At 31.4% G+C, this 21,560-nt stretch overlaps 1 protein-coding gene and 1 long non-coding RNA gene across 10 annotated transcripts in view; one reads left to right on the forward strand and one right to left on the reverse strand.

Moving 5' to 3' along the window:
- Nucleotides 1–21,560, reverse strand: part of LOC145239758 (uncharacterized) — a 340,227-nt gene that overhangs the window by 187,547 nt on the left and 131,120 nt on the right. The window contains exon 1 of one of the 9 annotated variants that reach the window (XM_080103168.1): nucleotides 8,401–9,653. The exons of the other annotated variants lie outside the window; for them this stretch is intronic. Within the exon in view, the coding sequence (XP_079959294.1) occupies nucleotides 8,401–8,865 (465 nt within the window). The 5' untranslated portion in view covers nucleotides 8,866–9,653. Of the gene's footprint in view, nucleotides 1–8,400; nucleotides 9,654–21,560 lie in introns of those variants that run through there. 9 annotated transcript variants of the gene reach the window in all.
- Nucleotides 1–21,560, forward strand: part of LOC145239759 (uncharacterized) — a 111,572-nt gene that overhangs the window by 58,425 nt on the left and 31,587 nt on the right. The gene's annotated exons all lie outside the window — the stretch shown is intronic.

Raw genomic sequence — 21,560 nt, forward strand, 5'->3', positions numbered from 1 at the left:
TCTTTCTCTACATAGGAACCACTCAGAGTTATGCATTTCTTCCATTGTTTGATGCAGCTCTGGAGACCGTTTCCAACCACGACGTGACTTCAGAAATCAAGGCTGCATCATCTGGGAAACGCTTTCCTTTCAAAAACAACTTCATGGCTGGGAAGAGGTGAAAATCAGAGGGTGCAAGGTCAGGAGAGTAGGGAGGATTTCATAACCACACACCCATGCTTCTGATCTGGTGACATGCGAGTTGTGGACCGGAGCGTTGTCCTGCAGGAGGAGGGTACCTTTGCTGATTTTGCCCCCCCTCTTGATTTTGATAGCTTCTCTTAATTTCCTCAAAAGTGAAGCATAATAAGCTCCTGTAATTGTGGTACCCTTTGCCAGGAAATCTGTCATCACTACTCCGTCCTGGTCCCAGAAGACTGTGAGCATGACCTTGCCAGCAGAAGGCTGCACCCTTGCCTTCTTTGGAGGTGGTGAGTTCAAGTGCTTCCACTGCATTGACTGGGCTTTGATCTCTGGATCATAGTGATGGACCCAGGTTTCATCCTGTGTAATCAGTCTTTTGAAAAACTGACTCATCTTCTTGGCACATCATCAAATTCATTCTCGAGCACTCAACGCGTTCTCGCTTTTGGAATGGTGTAAGCAACCTGGGAATCCATCTGGCCGACAGTTTATGCATATGGTCATGAATGATAGTTTCCACAGACCCTGTACTAATCTTGACATCTTGCCCTATTTGGCGAATAGTAATGTGCCGATCTTCCAAAATGGCAGCCTCAACTTGACGGACAGATGCCTCATCAATGGCAGAAGGGAGGCGACCAGGTCTGGGAGCTGTTTCGACAGACTTCCGGCCATGTTTGAATTCACGATGTCAGCGTTTTACAAGGTCATATGATGGGGCATTATCACACATTATTCTTTCATTTCATCAAAAGTCTTCTTTACTAATTTTTTTACAAAATAAATTGAATATTATATTTTGTAAAAAAAATTAGCATTTTTTATTAGGATATACTGTAATATGGTGAACTGAAAAAAAATTTTTAAAACAAACTTTTAAAGTAAACATTTAAATTTCATTCTTCTGGAAGTTTTAGGTTTAAACAGAATTTTGAGTAAAGGTTTAACTTTTCAAAAAATTTTAATACAAAAATGAATATTACAAACTGTAAGCTAGCAAAATTGACAGCAATTCTAAAACATACTGTAAAAATATGATTTGTCACTAGTGTCCAGATTTTTTAACTCTCAAAATATTGGAACCCATAACGTATAACTTAATATTTTTGAATTCGCATTTTTATTGTGCAAGAAAAATTAGTTTGTGTTTTTCATAAATATATTTGTGTGAATATCAAAATAGCAAAAAGATGCTACTTCCATTATTTGAAACAAAAATCACTGTAGAAGAAAAACACTATATTTTAACTTCCTACCCTACATAAAAATATAATGAATATACATTAAAAATAGTTTTCCTGTTATATATTTTTGGAATTATATTGAAGCGATTAACTTCCTAAAAGGCTTTTAAATTTTATCAGCTAGCTTTATCTGTTTTCTGGAGAGAGTATATTTTGTTTTCCAAGAAATAAATCATAAAATCAAACAGTTTTTATAATAAAATATTAAATTGAAATATATTACAAATTAAACATTACAATAGTGACATACCTAAGCATTTAATATTGCAGAAAAAATTCTTTGCAAGTATCAAATAAATTAATATTTGCAAAATAAAAATTTAAAAAATGATTTGCAAAATGCAGGCACCAAATTTATACGTGAATTAATTGATAGATTTTAAAACCATTCTAGAAAGGAGATTGGGGAGGGGGAGGTAAAAATGGCACAAATGTATAAATGGGGAAAATAGCACAAGACGAAAATCTTTGAGAATATGTATATACAAGGAAGACATTAAGTTTGTCAATTTAAAAAATAAATTATATCTATATTTAAAAGCAGATGAGGACCCTTAACTACACCCCCCTCCAAAAATGAGATTCTGCTTTTTTAGGAAATTACATGTAAATATTCAGAAAAAATAGAATTTAAAGTGGAGGATCGTTTTTTTTTTCACATACATTTTTATTAAAATGATCTCTCATTTCTAGAACATTCTTACTTTTTGAGACAGGTAACCTAATCCTATGTCTGGCTTACAACGTCGTAAAACCACACAAAATCACTTTAAAAAGTAAAACGTGCAGAATTTATCTCTCATAGCAAACAAAAACAAGTCTTGAGTCATAAACTGTTAAAAAGCCTTGGAAATAAGTGTGTTACTTTACATTAAAGTCGACAGCACTTTTCATGGCTACCACCATTCACAATATTTGTTACCAAAAGCAACACACGCTACTTTTTTCCTACCTGAAGGAGTTTAAAACCGTTAGATCAAAATTTTACCCGCTAGATTGCAAACGGCATCTCTAGATCTAGCAGGAAAACCGCTAAACTGGCAACACTGCTCATCAATATTAAATGTATGCACAAAATGATGATTGGGGATCTTTATATTTCAGACTCTCATTAATCCAATTTAAAAGTATCCCATTCACTTAAGCGCCACTTTCTATTGGTGCGTCTGCATTTTGGACTTTTTGTAAATGAATATCTCATACTTTTACAAACGGAAAATATTGCATTAATACTAAACCTAAGGGGATAAATATGCTTCTATTCATTCAAAACAAGTATAGCTAAATAAAATATTTGAAAAAATAAAACGAAAGAATAGTGTAGAACATATTTTAGGAAGACATCAGTCAGTAGGAAACGAGAAATTGATGTACACATATGCTAAAATACCGATTAAATTAAAACACAAAAAAACAAACATTTTTTGCAATCAAAACGTTAATTGGTATTTCAGTCATGTAAATTATTGAGGGAAATTAGTTTTGACATTAGTTCGAAAGAACTTACTAAATACATAATTTAAGTATGAGTATTAAAAACACACAAAAAGAGGGCACTTCTGCAGTATACGAACGATGGCCATCTTTTTTTATGCATTTCATTAAATTGTCGGCAGATGGCGCTTCTTGGCCAAAGAACAGGGGACAATTTTACTTTAATTGAAAAAAAAAATGTTTCGGAAAAAAAATCCAATGTTGCTTTTATTCGAAAATACGTTTCATTTAAATTATTAAATTGTTGCTGACCCTTCAAAGTTGCTTTAATTCAAAAAAAATGTTTCATTAAAATTAGTTGTTCTAAAATGTTTTACAATTATATATTGATAGTTTTATACAATAAATGAAGGCACGGCCAAAACGAAAGGAGTGAGTAAGTATTTTTTGACAAAGTCTCTCTTTAAAATTCTACCAAAAATTCAAGTAATTATCCAATCAATACAACATTTTCACCGATTATTAAGTGAAGAATGAACTTTATAATGGTGTACTTTTTTTTCATAATTGATATTTATATATTTTTTTGCCTACCCCCCCCCTTCTTTATTTGTGGTTACAAATATGCTTAAAATAATCAGCCAAAACTGAGCAAAATATATTGTATTTGGGGAGGGTGAAGATTGTAGATAAACAAAAACTAACTGCGCACATATCAGATTTTAAGGTTGAAAATCCGAATTTTGAATGTGTTTAATTTTTCATCTTGTATTTTAAAGTGTGAAATTCGTTGAATATGTTATCTTTCAGATTAGCAAAAAAAAAAAAAAAAAATATATAATTTTTCATTATTTTTAAGAAAAATACTTAAATCCTTGAAAAATAAATTAGTAATTTTCTTTTAGTGAGCCCATATTGCTAAGATACCATTAAATAGAAAATGCTTTGAAGAATCGATACCAAAAAAGAAATCGATGAATAACTGTGCATTTTGCTGCAAATACGATCTGGTACTGATCGCTTATGAAAAAAAAAAATTAAACCTTTCACTGAATCGTCAAATCAAACATTAAAAATACATGACTAAATATAGTTTATTTATTCCCCTCCAGCCCTCCGCACTTAATTTTAAATTATCATTAAATTTTGTCGTTTTTTTTTAAATTTTGCATGAGTGATCTAAAAAGTTGGAATTATTTGAAATTCATTCTTATGGCAAATCATCCTAAATCTAATTAAGACAAATAAAACATATTTGGTTCAAAAACCTTTTTAAAAAAATATTTTAATGTTTTAGCAATCGAGATGAAAATGGCTGTGAATGGTGCGGTTTTGGAAAAGTTTTAATTCTATCAAAAATCGTAGAAAAAGTTTTATATTATTCTGCTTTTCATATGATAAAATTCAGGCTTTTATCTTTCTGGAAAAAAAAAGTTGCTAAAAAATAATGGATTTTAATAAATTTTAATTTGTTTTAAAAGCAACTACTTGTTTCTTGTTTATTTTTGAATTTTTTTGGCCATGACTACAATAAATGTTTTAGTTTTCAAATATTTTTCTGTTTGGAAAAAAAAAAATCTTGTTGGTTATTTGACCAAGAAGAAATTGGAGTTATCGCCCCCTAACAATGGTCGCCATCCACATACTGCAGAAGTGCCAAAAAGACATACTATTTAAAACACCAAATTATATATTTCATTATCCCCGTGAAATGACAACAAACAATAACTCAAATTTATGGCGAGTCTTTTAAAGAGACTATTATGAACTAAAGAGTTATTAATCTAAGACTAGCGAAACCTGTGGAAATTCCACAGAGGACTCATATGTAATATATTGATGTTGGCATTCTGTAGATGTTCAGTGTAAATGGAGACGTTTTGATATTATTGTAGCTTTTTTGTTTTGTTAAAACTGCAGAAGTATTTATCTAAGCTAGCATGAACGCCCAGCAAAGCCCGGTCGTAAAGTATGCTTAAGTATATTTAAATTCTTACAGATTTTATATATATTATTATAGAGTTAATGTTCTATCGATTTTTATATATTATAAAGTTGCGATTTCAAAAATAAAAAATATATCTATATGACTTGGGTTCGTCAGCTTGAATAGAAACCAAATCTGTAACTTATGGACATATATATACATATATCTATAATATAAAGCTGAACTACGTGTATCAGAATTTTTGTAGGAATTTTTGACACCCCTAACACGAAACTGCGAATAAAATATAAAAAAACTCGTAATTTCTCTTTTAAAAGTGGGTTGTTTACTTTCTTTATGGATTATACTTCCAAAATAAACTATTAAAGTTGTATAAAAAGTAATAGAAACATTTTTTTATTAAAAAAAAAACAAAAAAAAAAACAATAATGAAATTAAGTGAATTTTACGAGTTCAGTGTTTTTCTATTTTTAAACTTTAAAAATCTATCAAAATTTTTCTATTGATTCTATTTTTACGATATTTTCAAGGTTGATGTGAAATTTTATGCTCTTTCCAATAAACCGAATAGACAAACGTTTTTTTTTAAATTCAAGTTCCCCCGCCCATTTTGAAATGTCTATTAAAAAGTAAATAATTAATTTACTCACCAAAGTTTTATATATCACAAATTGAAGATAAAAGATCAATAAATAATACATTCAAATTTAAAAAAAAAAAAGTGTTTTTTTTTTTTTTTTTAGAAATTTACCTGTAAAATCCGAAGTTTAAAACCTTTTTTTTTTTTTTTTTTTTAAAAAAACAGGGTTTTTTTTTTTTTTAAATGAAACTTGGTCCTTGCTCCTTTAATTGAGAAAAACAAAAAAATTAGGGTTTGAATTACATTTTTCGAGTAGTTATAAGCTTGGAAAGACAGGGGGTCGAATTATTCAATATTATTCACAAAGTTTCTGACACACCTAAAGCTGAACGTCTGTGTGTGTGTGTCTGGTCACGAATAGGCTCCTATATGGTTGACTATTATAGAAAACTGATTACATATAATGATAGAAGATGTATCGAGACACAGGAATGGGTATGTTTGATCTGGCATAATGATGATTCATTAAAATGTGGGGTCTGCGTTCACGCCTGGTCCACAAAGTATGGAAATAAAAAATTAAAAAAAATAAAAAGTTTACAAGTGTTTTTGATATAGATGTACATAATACTTTGATAATTATGTTTTAACTTAAATAGGGATGGTATAATAAAATTGTGGGGTCTGCGTTCGCGCCTGGCCTCCATAGAATGGAAATAGGCACAACCTTTAATAAAGACTTTTCATATCTATCTGCGTAAGTATACTTTCATAATTATGTTTCAGTTTGAAGAAATATGGTATAATAAAATTATGGGGTGTTCGTTCGCGCCTGACCTCCATAGAATGGAAATATGTCACAAAGTTTAACAAGTTTTTTTTTTTTATATAGATCTACTGAATATTGTGATAAGTGGTTCAGTGTAAACAGGTATGGTATATTAAATTATGGGGTTTATTTATTTTATTTTTACTTTCATCATATTTTGCTTTGGTTTTGATACCTCCAAATTCGAAGTTATCTCTTTACAAGCCTTCTTTTTCATAACCTATCATACTTTCATAAATCAGAGTCCATTTTCTGTAGGCTGTTTTTGAACCCAGTCAACGACGGGTACTTTCGCTAGTAATATATATATATATATATATATATATATATATATATAAAACTAAAGTCCCTTCAGCTATAATCGAAATCGAAACCAAAAATTATGAAGAATTCTTGATAAAACTATTTATAAAAAGGAAGAAAAAAAAAAAAATAGATTACTTAGGTGCCATCAGCTAAAATCGAATCCAAGACTTATGAAGAATTCTTGATAAAATTATTTAAAAAAAATAGATTATTGAGTGCCATTAGTTATAATCGAAACCAAAACTATGAAAAATTCTTAAAACTATTTACAAAAAAAATTAAATGATTTGAGTGCCATCAGCTATAATTGAAATCGAAACTTATGAAGAATTCTTGGCAAAATTATTTATTACAAGAAATGGAAGTACACAGCAATTAAACGACCCGGATGTAAGCGTGACACAGAAAATAACACACACGCTATCGTATTAATATATAGATAATAATGATAATAATAATAATAATAATAATAATAATAATAATAATAATAATAATAATAATAATCTTCTTTAACTAGTTTTTTTTTTTCTCGACTTATTCATAAATATCGCAACATTTTATTTTCTGGATTAATTTTTTGGGGTTTTTTCACAAAACAAAAACGGGTGAAAATAAATAAAATAAACAAATAAATGTTACTCAAAACAAGCTAAGTTACTCTTTTACCTATCTGGATAAGTTTTTGTTTTAACTTATTTTAAACCGTTTATTTACTTGGAAAAAATATACCGTTAAGTTTGTTAAATTAGAACGAATAAAAAATGGCGATTTTGTTAGCCATTTGTATCCTCGATAATCGTTCAAAAATCGAAAATTAAACAAGATACTGGTAGAAACCCATCCAATAAATGTCACCATTTGTGAAAAATTCTATATCAGTATTTTGTTTAATTTTCGATTTTTTTTTTTTTTTTTTTTTTTAGCTATTATCGACGGTGTTAAAAAAAATCAGATAACACCGTGCGTGCGTAGCTCCTGGCTTGGAAAAAAAACAAAACAAAAAAACAACCTTCCTTCTTGACCCTTTTCTCTGGTCTCTTAACAAAAATAATAGTTATTTATCTTTGTAAGAATATTACAATATTTTATAAAAGATGTGGCACAAGGCCAAAGTGAGTGGATGGGGTGTCGGCCTTTGTTTATTCCCTACACTTACACTAGTTTATACCTCATTCACTCTCTGGATCTAAACTATTTAAAATATCTCTAGCTGTTATGTTGTACAACTATTTACAATGTGCGTTTTTTTGGGGGGATGGGGGTTAAATAATAAAATAAAGCATAAAAAGTAACAAAGATTAAGATAGTAACTCTCCACTAGTAAGAAAGGTTTTTTCTTTTTTTTTTTTTTATATAACAAACAAACCTTCTTTTAGTATACATATCCACCAAACTATAGTTTGTCGTTAGAAGAGCCTTCTCAGCCCCAGGAACTACACTTGCTAAGTTAACCCATTATTTACATTTGTCCAAGCAGATATATAAAAATCGCTTTTTTTTTTTTTTTTTTTTAAATTTAACGGAGATGTTACTTTTGTTCCAAAATAAACACTTTAAAATAAGTTAACATACAAAAGTTATTAAGGTAGGTAGAAGAGGAACTTATCTTTCCTTTAGCATCATTAATTTGGCGTGTATATTTATTTTTTTTATTTTCACGCCTTTTGTTTTGTTGGCCATACACACACACCTTTTACTAAAAGATGTTTATTATTTAAACTAAAAAATTAAGTTGTACAAGATTTAATGACATTTCACTAACAATATGACTGAAATAGTAATTGAACACTAAAAATGTAATTTAACCACAACGCAATATTTTTATTATTATTATTATTATTATTCGTAGTAGTAGTAGAAGTAGTAGTAGTATTACCTCTTTTGGGAGAATAAATGTCCTCTCAGAAGATAGCTGAAATTGTTGAATTCTGGTTATTTTCTGACGAACGTCGACGTTTGAAGCCATAGACGGCGATAACGCCGAAGAAATAGACATAATAGAAGGTTGCATAAGCTGAGGAGCGGGTAAATTGTTTGTATCCTTTGTATTTTTCTTTAGCATTTTCGAAACTTTGGCCGCTTCGTTCGCATTTGGGGAATGATTGTGATCGGAACATTTGATTATGAGGTGCTTTCCAGTGTCCGAAAGTCTCGTCACAGCTCGACCTTTACACGAACGAGATTTACCAACCGAGCAGCACCAATAATAAGTTGGCTTGGGTGATTTAATTCTCTTTACACAACAATTCTTCCACATTAAATAACCTCGGATAATCAACATATCACGTCCTTGTTGTGACGGAACAGTTTCGCACGTTTCTTCCTCTATGGAAAGATCCATGTTTCGATTGATTACGGAATTTATTTAAGTTCTTTTCACTTGACTTCAAGATTTTCACATTTACCGTACTCCACTTTACAGAACTATTATACGTGAATTTTCGATGAGAAGTTCAGGTGGGAAAGGTTCTAACAATACAGATTTGAACTGTCATAACTGGAGACCTCGAAGTTATGTCCCTTAGTTTGTAACTCATGAAACAATTCAACATATAAAACATATCTCGACCAAATAATAAATCTAAAAAAAAAAAAAAAGTGCGCTATTTTATTTTTTAGATTTATTCAATATTTTATTTCATCTTTTAAGTATGGACACAATGGTATCATTTATTATTTATTTTTTTACATTGGAGTTCTATTCGGTGAGACAAAAATAGTTCATTAAACGGTGTTGAACCAAAACCTGTTCCCGCTGAAAACGCTTTTGATCACATGTAGGTTCGCTATTCGGTTGTGGTATATATATATTGTTTGTTTTGGTTTTAGCGATATGTTTGAATGAATTCAATTATTTACAAAAGTGAATTTTTACCTAAATGCGTGTTGGGAATAATTTTCCCTGTAACCAATTTTGTACCCCCACATGGGGAGCGGAAAGTCACTTCCATATTTATGTGAAATAATAAGAATTGGAATTTTAAATAGGTACGCGCAATGTAACTGTGAAAATTGGTAGGGCCCATGCCGGATTAACAGTTTTTTTTTTTTTTTTTTTTTGTTATACAAGTTTCCGATTACTGTTGAAAGATTAAAGGTAATCTCTAAAAAAAAAAAAAAAAAAAAAAAAAAAAAATTGTTTTTACACGTGGAAAAAAAAAAAAAAAAAAGTTAAAATGAAAAATATTTTCACGGCGGCTCCAAAAACTTGAAAATGCATCTAAATTTGAAACTTAAATAAATTGTAAAACATCCCTTGAAATATAAACATTAGTTTATTGAAACTATTTCCAAGATAATCACTAAAGTCTTAAGATACGGAATTAAAAATGGTAATTTTACAGTTTATCGCTGAAAATGGAGACGCCATTTCTTTCGAGCACCTGTCGTTAAAATCAGAGGGAGAAATCAGTATTTTAAACTATGACCGAAGTAGGAAATAACAAAATAATAAAAAATAAAATAAAAAATACGATTTATTAAAATTATATTTTCTTATGTAGACTTTTTAATAAATGTCTTTACAATTATATTTTGATACATTTTTATACAATGAATGTTTTGGTTTTTAAATGGCGCTCGCTCCGCTCCGCCCAGTTTAATCAATTATGAATACCTCCACAATTTTCTTTTAAATAACGACTTTTATAGGCTTTCGTCTATGCTGAATAATACGAAGCGCATTCATTGAAATTTTGCAGAAATAATTAGTTATCGAGATATAAACAATTGTATTATGCATTGTATTCTTTGGCGGCCATCTTTTTTACGCACGTGCAGTTTCAGTCATAGAGGAGTAAATTTGTTTATGGCGCACGCACGTAAAAAGATGGCCGCCAAAGAATACAATGCATAATACAACATTTTATATCTCGATAACTACTTATTTCTGCAAAATTTCAATGCGATTTTTGTATTCAGCATAATCGAAAACCTATGCAAGTCGTCATTTAAAAGAAAATTGGAGGTGAACCTAATCTAAAAATTTACCGTTTAATTTTTTATTTGTTATTTATTTCCTACTTCGGTTATAATTTAAAATACTGATTTCTCCCTCTGATTCTAATGACAGGTGCCGAAAGAAATAGCGTCTCCATTTTCGGCGATAAACTGTAGAAGTACCTTAAAAATAAAACACTTTTAATGAAAATTGCTTCATTATCCCCAAAAAGCTAGAGTTTAGTAACAGAAACTGGCCCTCGCTTCATCAAATCAAACAACGCGCAGAATTTCTATGAAAGGCCAAAATATGGGAAATATTACCTTACGCTATAACAGAACACCGGCCACTGTAATTTGTTTAGTTTTTTTTTTTTGGGGGGGGGGGGTATTCAATGTCGCTGACAACGAATTTGATAATCAAACCCGTTGCAAATTTACTGTTTGCATGGTATTAACCCCTGGATCTTGGACCTATTTTGCGCCATCTCACCGCACGGACGCACGGCGCACCGCTTTCGTTTTGCGGCCGAGGTGTATCAGAATTTTTGTAGGAATTTTTGACACCCCTAACACGAAACTGCGAATAAAAAATAAAAAAAAAAACTTAAAAAAAAACTCGTAATTTCTCTTTTAAAAGTGGGTTGCTTATGTTCTTTATGGATTATACTTCCAAAATAAACTATTAAAGTTGTATAAAAACTAATAGAAATATTTTTTTTTAACTAATGAGATTAATTTAATTTTACGAGTTCAGTATTTTTCAATTTTTAAACATTAAAAATCTATCAAAATTTTTCTATTGATTCTATTTTTATGACATTTTCAGGATCGATGTGAAATTTTATGCTCTTTCCAATAAACCGAATATAATATTTTAAACAAACGGTTTTGTTTTTTAATTCACGCCCCCCCCCCATTTTGAAATATCTATTAAAAAGTAAATAATTAATTTACTCACCAAAGTTTTATATAATCACAAATTGAAGATAAAAGATCAATAAATATTATATTCAAATTTAAAACAAAAAGTTTTTTTTATTTTTATATTTTATTTATTTATTTTTTTAGAAATTTACCTGTAAAGTCCGAAGTTTAAAACCTTTTTTTTATTACAACCACATTGTTTTTTTATTTCTTTTTTTAATGAAATCTTGGTCCTTGCTCCTTTAATTGAAAAAAAAACCCCAAAAACTAGGGTTTGAATTACATTTTACGAGTAGTTATAAGCTTGGAAAGACAGGGGGTCGAATTATTCAATATTTTTCACGAAGTTTATGACACACCTACGAGTGCACAGTGGTTTTCTTACATGATGCGATCGCGCGTGCACGAGCGTAGTAAAATGACTTGTTACATCGCAGAGGAATCTAACGGACATTTGAAATAAAGTTTAAAAATAAAAAAAATGTTTGTTTTTTTTTTGTATGTGTTGCTACGTAGTTTTAAATGCTTTTAATTGATCTAACTGCCGCCGCAACACCCCTCCCTACCCCGTCTAAACGATCAATTCAATTGCATAAGCACCTATTAAATGTTATAATTGAATACCCTCCTCCGCCAATAAAAAAGAACGAAAAACGTAATGTTTTTGTAAAACACTCGTGAAAATGTAATTAAAAACTTAACTTTTAATAAAGAAATTAAAAATTAATACACATTAAAAACTATGTAGCAAAAAAAAAAAAATTTATTTTTTAATACTTTCTTGTAATTTCAAATGTCCGCTAAAGATTCCTCCGCGATGTGACAAGTCACTTGAGTGTGCGCGTGAACACATCATGTAAGAAAACACTACTGAACGCTCGGCGTTAACGGAAGCAGTGAGATGGCGCAAAATAGTTCCAAGTTCCAGGGGTTAATACCATGCAAACGGTATCAGATTTGTTGTCAGCGACATCAAATAAAAAAAAAAGTGGTCTGTATTCTGTTGTAGCGTCAGGTAAGGTTTACTCAAAAAGTCAATTTTATTTTAAAATTTAGAGAAATTGGAACAGTAAGATTAAAATAAAATTTTAATTGATTTAAGTACTCCTATCTTGTTGTAATAAAAAGGAAGTGCTTATTTAATTAGAATATTTTCCAATATATACAATTGTGATTTTATTTTTATCCAAAGATTGATTTTAGTTAGAAATTATTATTATTATTATTATTGAGTATTATTGGTTAAAAATATCAAAATTCAAAAATATTCTGAAAATATTGAGGAACTGTTTATCAAGGTTTTTCCTTAGAATTTGAAACAGAACTTTTGTAAACTGCCTACAGCGATTTTTTTTCTTTCTCCAAATTAATCGTTAGTAGAAATAATCCCACTTTTTAATTTATTTTTTTGTTAGTGACCCTGGTCCGAAAATTATTATTATTTTTTTTTTTTTTTCAAAATTATAAAAAACTTTACGCTGATGTTTACACGGTCATGAGTACAAGAAAAATTTATTACATTTAAAATTTTTGTGAGAATTGTTATTAAAATGACATGAAGTTTTTTGTAATTATATTATATTGGGGGGGAGGGGGTGAAAGTATTGAATAAACTTTTAAATTATTATCAATTCGAAAAATTAATTTTTCTTTAGGTTATATTGATTTTATTAACATGAACTTTAATGTAATTCTAATATTCCTGAAATATTAATTTTTTTAATTAACATTTACGATGCTTTATTTTCATTAAAAAAAAGCAAAAATAAATCCATGTGTTTTTTGGTACTTAAAACTAACTTTAGTAAAGGTTTTTGTTTGCACAAAATAATACATTTTCACTAAGATTAAAAAAAAAAAAAGGTTCATTATATTCTGCGATCGTTAATAAATACTTGAAAATTCCATAAAAATTGGTTGATTTCCTGAATTTTGGTGAATTTTTAATTGAAGGGAGTGGTCAAAATATTTACACATTTTGGGGAGTGGCCATCCATTTTAAAAGGTACAGAATAAATAACTACATGACTATTCGAGATGGTTATATCAACCATCATTGGGCCATTTTATGCCGAAACAGAAAATATTTAGTATACAATTAGTGATGAGATTAATTTGTTTTGCAATTCTATCTAACTCTAAATGGGAGTCTGGCCGATACTTTCGCTCCTTATCACAATGAACCTGGGAGTAGTGGTAACAAAGTGACCTTCTAAATTGAAGTTTTATCATGGGATGCAGCATTGCCTTGTAAAGTTTGAGAATAGGGTAGAAAAAAAAAGATAGAAATGGCTGGAAAATTAGGTATTTCAGGAAGGGGGTATTAGTAACTCACCACTTATCAAGGCTAAAAGCCACTAAAGAATAACGGTTAATGAGATGTATAAATTATCAGTTGAATGAAGATTATAAAAGGATTGACAATAGGTGGAATGTAAAAAGTTTGATTATTAATAAGTGCAGTTTATGATGAGTCCTTCTGGACATTGGATTCAAAGATGACCATGTTATAGCCTACAAGAAAGTAGTCCCCCATAGTAATGTATTCCACAATTGAGAAGTTCTTGGAAGGAAATATTATTCATGGAAATTCCATCAAAATGCTGAGCACATTGAGAAAGACTAAGTTCCACTTCAGCAACTTAAAAAATGGCTTTATCATTGTTAGAAAAAAATAAATTGTAAGTGATTACATGTCAGTAAAAACACTATGCAGTTTGGAAATGCTGATCGTTTTATGCTAAATGGATCTGCACCTTCTAAAATATAAAAAATATTTTTCTTTTAAGTTGTTTATATATAATCGCCTATAAAAGGTAGAATCTATTGGGGGGGGGCAAATAATACTATGATACTAAACATAATTGAAAATAGAAATTAAAAAATGCCGATTTTGAACATAATTGAAAATAGAAATAAAAATGCTGATAAAGATTTTTCATTGAACTGAGGACAGGCTGTCAACTGTCCTTTTGTCCCCACCCATCCATTGAGGCAAAGTTAAACACAAGTTTTTAGTATGAAGGATATTCAGCAAGCATATGAGAGAGAGAGATAAATGAGCAGTTTCTCTGTCTAGCTTGGTTCCACTACCCTTTTGGTTTATGGAAAAATAAAGGAGGTGTCAGCTGACTGATAACTAGAGCTATGACATGGATTTTAATCTAGAGTATATATCCGACACAGACACAATTAATCAATCGAGAACCACATCACTCTACATAAAAACATAAGATATCAATGGATATATACCTGAGAATCAAAACAAGGAAAAGAATATGCTGCTGTCATAGCCCTACTGATAACTCTAGGGGTGGGAGGTCGTCTGGCTCTTTCTGCATTATGGCCCAATATGATTTTAAATCAATATACATGCACATAAAGTGTGGCACAAGGCTGAAATGGAGTGGAGGGTGTGTGAAAAGGTTAGTCCAATCTGATTTTAGCTAACAGCCAGTTACATTCGCTAACTAAAACATCAGTTCTACCTAACATTCCCCTAAACTAAACCATACAATGAGTACTTTACTTAAAACCCATATTAAAAATATATACAAAATAAAAATGTGAGAATATTTACATTGATCAAAAAAGACTCCCTTCCTACTATGACGTGACAGATAAATAGATTTACTAATCAAAAAGTTGACATGCCCACCAACACTTTAATTAACCTTACCTTCAAAATTTCAGAGGGTGTCAAATCAAGTCCTAATGGCGGTGTACAGGACTGAAATGCTCATCTGATCCAGACATTTCTTTCTTTGGATGATAGTCCATATCTCCTCCTTTTGTTGATGTGTTTTGAGGAATTCTAATGCAGTATTTATTAGTGTTGGGACGATTGATCAGTATCAAAATCATAAACAAATTTCTTTCCAATGCCTAAAAGGATTCTTTTATTTTTTAGAACTTAATTTTCCAAGACTCATTAATGATAAAATGATAAAGATGTATTGATTTTAAACTATCAGTAAAACTAAAATTTTCATATCACTCCTACTGTTATGAAAAGAGACAGACCCCAGTAAGTAAGGCAAACTAGATAAGTTGAAAAGGATATTTGGAAAAGGTTAGAATCGAACCCAGTAAGAAAAGTTAAAAAAGAATACATATTGAAATCCTAGGAATGCAGAACGATTGTTATTGTTCTTGCAAAAAACTAAGTATTATTTATGTTAGAGATAGATATTTAATTTAGAAATGCAGTCGATTGTTCATTCTTTTAGAAATAACTGGATATTAAGTATGTCAGTTAAAAGAATGGACAATATGAGTTTAGAAATAATGATTAACAAATAGGTTAGATATTGAACAATTCAAATTGGGAATTCTTTGTTTGCCAAAGGTGTATTATGACATACATAGGTAAAATCCACGTGAATAAATTTCACGTGGCGAAGCATGCCTCTTACATCATCAAGAAAGAAGAATCTCGATACATTGAGACAGGGTTCGAAGGTAGAGAATCACAGTCAAAAACAGAGCCAGAGAAAGTCGAGTCTGTCACACTGTGAGCTGATGCTCTCTTGGAGGCGATGGGGGAGGGGGACCATGTAATCATAAAGGCTTGAATCCCTGACCATCATCAATCAACCAGCTGGTATGAATAAAAAATCATCTATATTTGTAAACTGTGTCTTTGTCTGTAGTCATTCCACCAAAAGGATGTGTTGTGTCCATTATCTTGTAAACGAACTTTATATAACTCCCTCAAGGTATTAGGTGTCCCATCCACCATAAGTGAAGTATCTCCCCTCTTCTATGTTAAAAAGAACTGTCGGTCCCGTCCTCCGCCATCATCAATAATGTATCTCCCCTCTATCTATGTTAAGAACCGTTGCATGAATCTCCCAGCTCGATATTATAATGATAAAAGAATTGTCAGTCGTCGTCGTCGTGTAAACAGTACATAAATGTCATTTTCATCCTCTGAGTCCCTGTTATGTTATCTCGATATGAGCCTGCTACATAACACTACAAGTGTATTTTTGTTTGCACAGATTATATTGTTGTTTTTTTTTCACAATACTCCCTCCCCGCAAATATACTCTATATTTAGAAATTTAAAAAGCATCAGAATTTGTAATTCAGAAGAAAATCTGTAATTGTATCAAAATCAGGAGAAATATTGGAATCGTCCCATCACTAGTATTTTCCTTTGTGGGAGACTTTGTTGTTTTTCCCCCTTCAACCTTAGGGTCTTAGTGATCCTCCATTTTATTATTTGTAATAGAAAAAAACTACTTGCACAAGCAACAGCACATCTGTTTAACCTGTCAGGTGCAGGAATCAGGGAAAGAAAAAAGAAGTAAAGAACTTAGGTTTCTAAGTTCTTTACTTCTTTTTTCTTTCCCTGATTCCTGCACCTGTTTGTAGCTGGATTCTTTTTATATGTGGCAGTAATTTGCAAATGAGGGGAATAGCTGCTTTGGAAAGGACAAATTAAGGAGGGCACACAGTTGAGTGTTTGACAGTTGAAAGAAAACATTGAAGCTGAGAAGTTGTGAATCATGGGGTTAGTGAAGAGGAGTTCCATTAGTTTTCTTTTTGGTATTACATTTTTCAGGATTACCATTGGACCCGTGTTGTTCTTTTGCTGACCTATTATTAAGTGTCATCAGCATCACAGATCTTGCAAGTAAGGCCTTCGACCCACGAGATTTATTTTTTCTCCTGCTTCAATGTAGTTTAGCATCTTTATAAAAGCTTTCCAATTTAATGGATTATAATTAGGTACCAGCAACAATCTTAAAATTGAGTAGAATTCGTAAAAAAACGGTCAAATTTAGGTTATGTTCATCAGCCGGTATCTCGTTTGAATTCACTTTTGGATAAAAAACAATATTGCATTAAAGAGGTAATCTTCCTCTTCTGTGTGTTTTTTGTTTTTATTTATTGAATAAAAATTTTATTTTACTGATTTTCATGAGACAAAGGTGATACAATTTTGATGTGGAATGTTAGCTGGTAATTTTGATGTTGTTAAGAAAATATAAGTCTTAGAATAATATTTGTTTTCGTATAAAAATTGCCACAAATATACAAAAAGAAATATGTAACTCGTGAATTAACTATTCATAATAACCATAATAAACTGTGATATCAAATTAAAGTTTATTCAATTTCAGAAATTGTGTCTACTTTTGCTTATATAAATACCTACAATTTTTTGGACGAAACTGCATGAACCATGAACACAGAAAAAATTAGTGAATCTATGGATGAAAGTGGTTTGGCCTTATTCTTTTGCCTAATAGGTAAATATAAGGTTTCATATTATTTAGAATCTTTGGACGATTGTTCTCTCATTTTGAGTGTCATTTTGCAAACATTTTAGTCAATTTAACCTTTGACCTTTAGGTGTATCTTGTTGAACTCAGGAATCTAGACGGAATTTTGAATGGAACCATTTATTTACTTCACAGAAGTAGCACGTTCTCATCCCGTCAGCTATCGATAAATAATTCATAATTGTATTTTTCAGTTGCCAAAGGATTGAACCTTCAACCTTCAGAAGAATATCACTTTACAATTGATTTTTTTTTCAAGTACTCTAACCACTGCGCCATGAGTCCTGGTGGGCAGTTCCAATACGAATGTTATTTCTAGTTGTATGGTTTCCGTTCTGCTAGATCTACAGCAGATGTGCTTACAGTTATATCCCATAGGAGTAGCAAATCTCTCGACAGAGGCAACCTTTCTAGGGCGATTGCTCTTGACATATCTAAGGCCTTTGATAGGGTAGGGCATAAAGGTTTACTTCACAAGATCTCTAGCTATGGTATAGCTGGAAATGTCTTGTCAATTATTAAATCATTTCTTTCTGATAGGTTCATAAGAGTAGTAGTTGAGGGGGCAAAAATCAGAAGCTCACAGCATTAATGCTGGAGTACTTCAGGGGTCCATCTCTACTCCTGATCTACATTAATGATCTTCCAAATCACATCCTTACATCATTTATAGACATTTATGCTGATGACACTACCATTTATGGTAGCACATCTAAGACAGTAAACGACCAAGTTCTCTCTGATTCTCTCTCCTCCGATCTTGAGCACGTGGTACAATGGGGAAAGGAGTGGTTGGTTACTTTTAATGCATCTAAAACCAAGCTTCCCTCTTTACATCATCAACACTGATCCACATCTGGCATCAATTGAAATGAATGGCTCTCGTCTTCAGGAGGCCTCAAGTTTTGACAAGCTTCTGGGCTTGACCATTACTCTTGATCTTAAATAGAACACGTACATCAAATCTGTTGCCAAGGCCGCTGGAAAAATGGTGGGATCTTTCTATCGATCCAGTAGATATCTCACTGCTGATGCAATTCTCTATCTATATAAGAGCCAGGTACGTCCAAGGATGGAATACTGTTGCCACATATGGGAAGGAGCTGCTAGAAAGGACTTGTCCTGCCTTAGATAGAGTTTAAAATAGACTTCGTAGCCTCGTAGGAGATGTCCTTTTCTCTTCCCTGCAACCTCTATCTCACAGAAGAGATGTTGCAATTTGTTTCTGATGTATCGTTATTTTCATGGAAAGTGTTCGACTGAGCTTCAGTCTATGGTCCCCCCTCGCCAAACTTTCACAAGAAACACTCGTCTAGCTGAAAACACTATCAATAATTCCCCCCACCCTTTATCTGTGCCTAAACGTAAACGTAGATTCCATGAACAAAGCTTTTTTCTTAGAACTGCACGCCTGTGGAACTGTCTTCAGTTTTCTTGCTTTCCAGCTGACTACAATATGGTTGTCTTCAAGTCTAACGTAAACAAGTTCTTGATGAGCCGTTCCATATAAGTTAACAAATTTACCGAATTGATTACTATATTGTCCAATTTCTATACACTCTTTAACCCGTATCCTCGAGTGGCCTCTTGGCCTTGATAATGTGGTGATACCTGTGTAAAAAAAACCCAAACACTATTTATTACTAATTATTATTACTATATTATTATTTACTTATTACTGTATACATTATGTATTATTTAGAATTAACGGTTCCCACTTAGTAAGTTATCACCCAGCAAATGTGGTGCCTCTTTCAGTAGTCTTACTCTCCACCGTTCTTCTTGGTCTATAATTTTTATCTCTCCCATAAGGGTAGATGGTTTCTCTTTTTTCTCTGTATATGGTCAGCTAGTACAGACTTTCCAATCTCTCCACATATTACGGCTTTTCAGTATTCTTCTCACCATACCTTGTATAGTTTTCCGCATTTACATGGGATCTTTGATACACAGTTCTGAATCATGATTATTTCTGTAGGGGGCTTCACTCACACAAACTGTTTCCAGAGAGTTGAAACACTTCTAAATACTGTCCTGATGACATATGGATTACATATTCTTTTAAGTTTTTCTGACAAGTGCTTCATGTATGGTATACAAACTGATGAGTTTTTGGGTAATGTCCTTTGGTGTCTGGTTCCGATTTCTTGAAACTGATGTCATGCTCTTTGGATGGTTATTTCGGTGAAGGATTTCTCTTAAACTGTCCATATCCCCTTACTACATTTTGCTTTTGCTCGGTGGCATAGATAACGAATGATTCCTTTTTTTACATTAGATGGATGGTGGGAGTTGAAGTGAAAGTTCACATGATTTAGTAATGTTTGAACATCTTCCTGGTGGAGCAAGAGTATATATCGCAATCACATTGTTGGCCTTAGTGGTGTTAATCCTAATGCTTAAAGGATTCCATGTATACATTGGCCAGTCCTGGAGACAATGGTGATCCAATCGCCAGACCTTCTTCCTGTCGATACATATCAACTCTTATCAAAGTATATAGTTTCTACACAGAAAGCCAATATCTTCATTCAAAGAATATGTAATCCATATAGCAATCAGGACAGTATTCACAAGCGATACAACTCTGTAAATGCAAGTAATTTTTGTTTTTAACTTGAAAAAAAATATTTTTAAAAATATTTTAATTATTTTAATTGCTTCATTTGCCTAATCAAATTCAAGTAAATTTAGATTTAAAAAAATTAATCCAATTGTACTTTTTCTAAAACTTAACGTGAAAATGTTATGAAATGGAAAAAGAAAAAAAGATTCAAGATTTTATAAATCAAACCAACTATTTATCATAAAATTAAAAAGCATTTGAAAATTTAATTAAAATTGAATAATTCCTGATAATGTTTACAAATGAATTTCTTAATAGAGTTTGCTGCTTAAGTACTGTTTTTTTATGTTTTAACCTAAATAAACTTAAACTTGAAAGTACCTTGACTACTGTGCAACAGAAAAACCAGGAACTTTCAAAAATTAGACACCAAGCATTTCACAAGCATTTGAAAAGATTAGAAAGAAGAATAAATAAGAAAAATAAATGAAAAGAGTTGAAGAAAACTCCTTTTCAATTTAAAAACTAAGTTTTCTTGAATTGGAAAGAGAAAAAGAATGAGCTGAAAATCGAACAGATGAAAGTTGATTTTCTTAATCAGGGCTGGAAGACAAATATTGCTATGAATGAACATAATAGCAGCCAGTCCACCAAAAATGTCATCAAGTGCATTATTGAACAGGGCAAACAGAAGTATCTGGCAAGAATTGTGGAAAGACAATGAATGGGCATTGTAGCAAGAGACATTTCACACAGCTATCAATCCAAAAAACCTACCATCAAAGGTATCATCTCTAAGGTATGTTGACAAAGGGCATGTTTTGACAAAATAGCTGAAGCATTACTGCAGTCAAACAACGTAGACATATTCTGATTCTAGGAATCTGCAAAAGGTTGTGGAACACCAACTTTCCAAAGATAGTTGTCAGTTGTTTTCATGTGGATTCACTTCTGTATTCAAGGAAGATTCAGATATTCTAGTTAATGTGACCTTTAATCTGCTCCAGGGATCAGCTGATCTGTATCTAAATACAGATGTGGATGCTGTATTCCAGTCAATGTTACAGAATCTGACTGGCTTTATGAGCGACAGAGCAAGTGTCATATAGTCATTTGACAAAATCGTCAACTTACTGAGTATGGATATACTTGGCACACAGTTTTTGCACCATAATGCTAAATTCCTTTTTGGCCTCAGTTCTGAATCTGAAAAAGTCTTGGGAAAATGGAAACAACATCTGAATGAGAAAATAGGCAGAGATGGTCTTAAATTCAAAAGATTTTCTTGAAGTTCAGAAAATGCAACATCTT

Source organism: Euprymna scolopes, chromosome 19 (assembly GCF_053919585.1).
Source record: "Euprymna scolopes isolate OS-2025 chromosome 19, ASM5391958v1, whole genome shotgun sequence".
In the NCBI taxonomy this organism is placed as follows: domain Eukaryota; kingdom Metazoa; phylum Mollusca; class Cephalopoda; order Sepiida; family Sepiolidae; genus Euprymna; species Euprymna scolopes.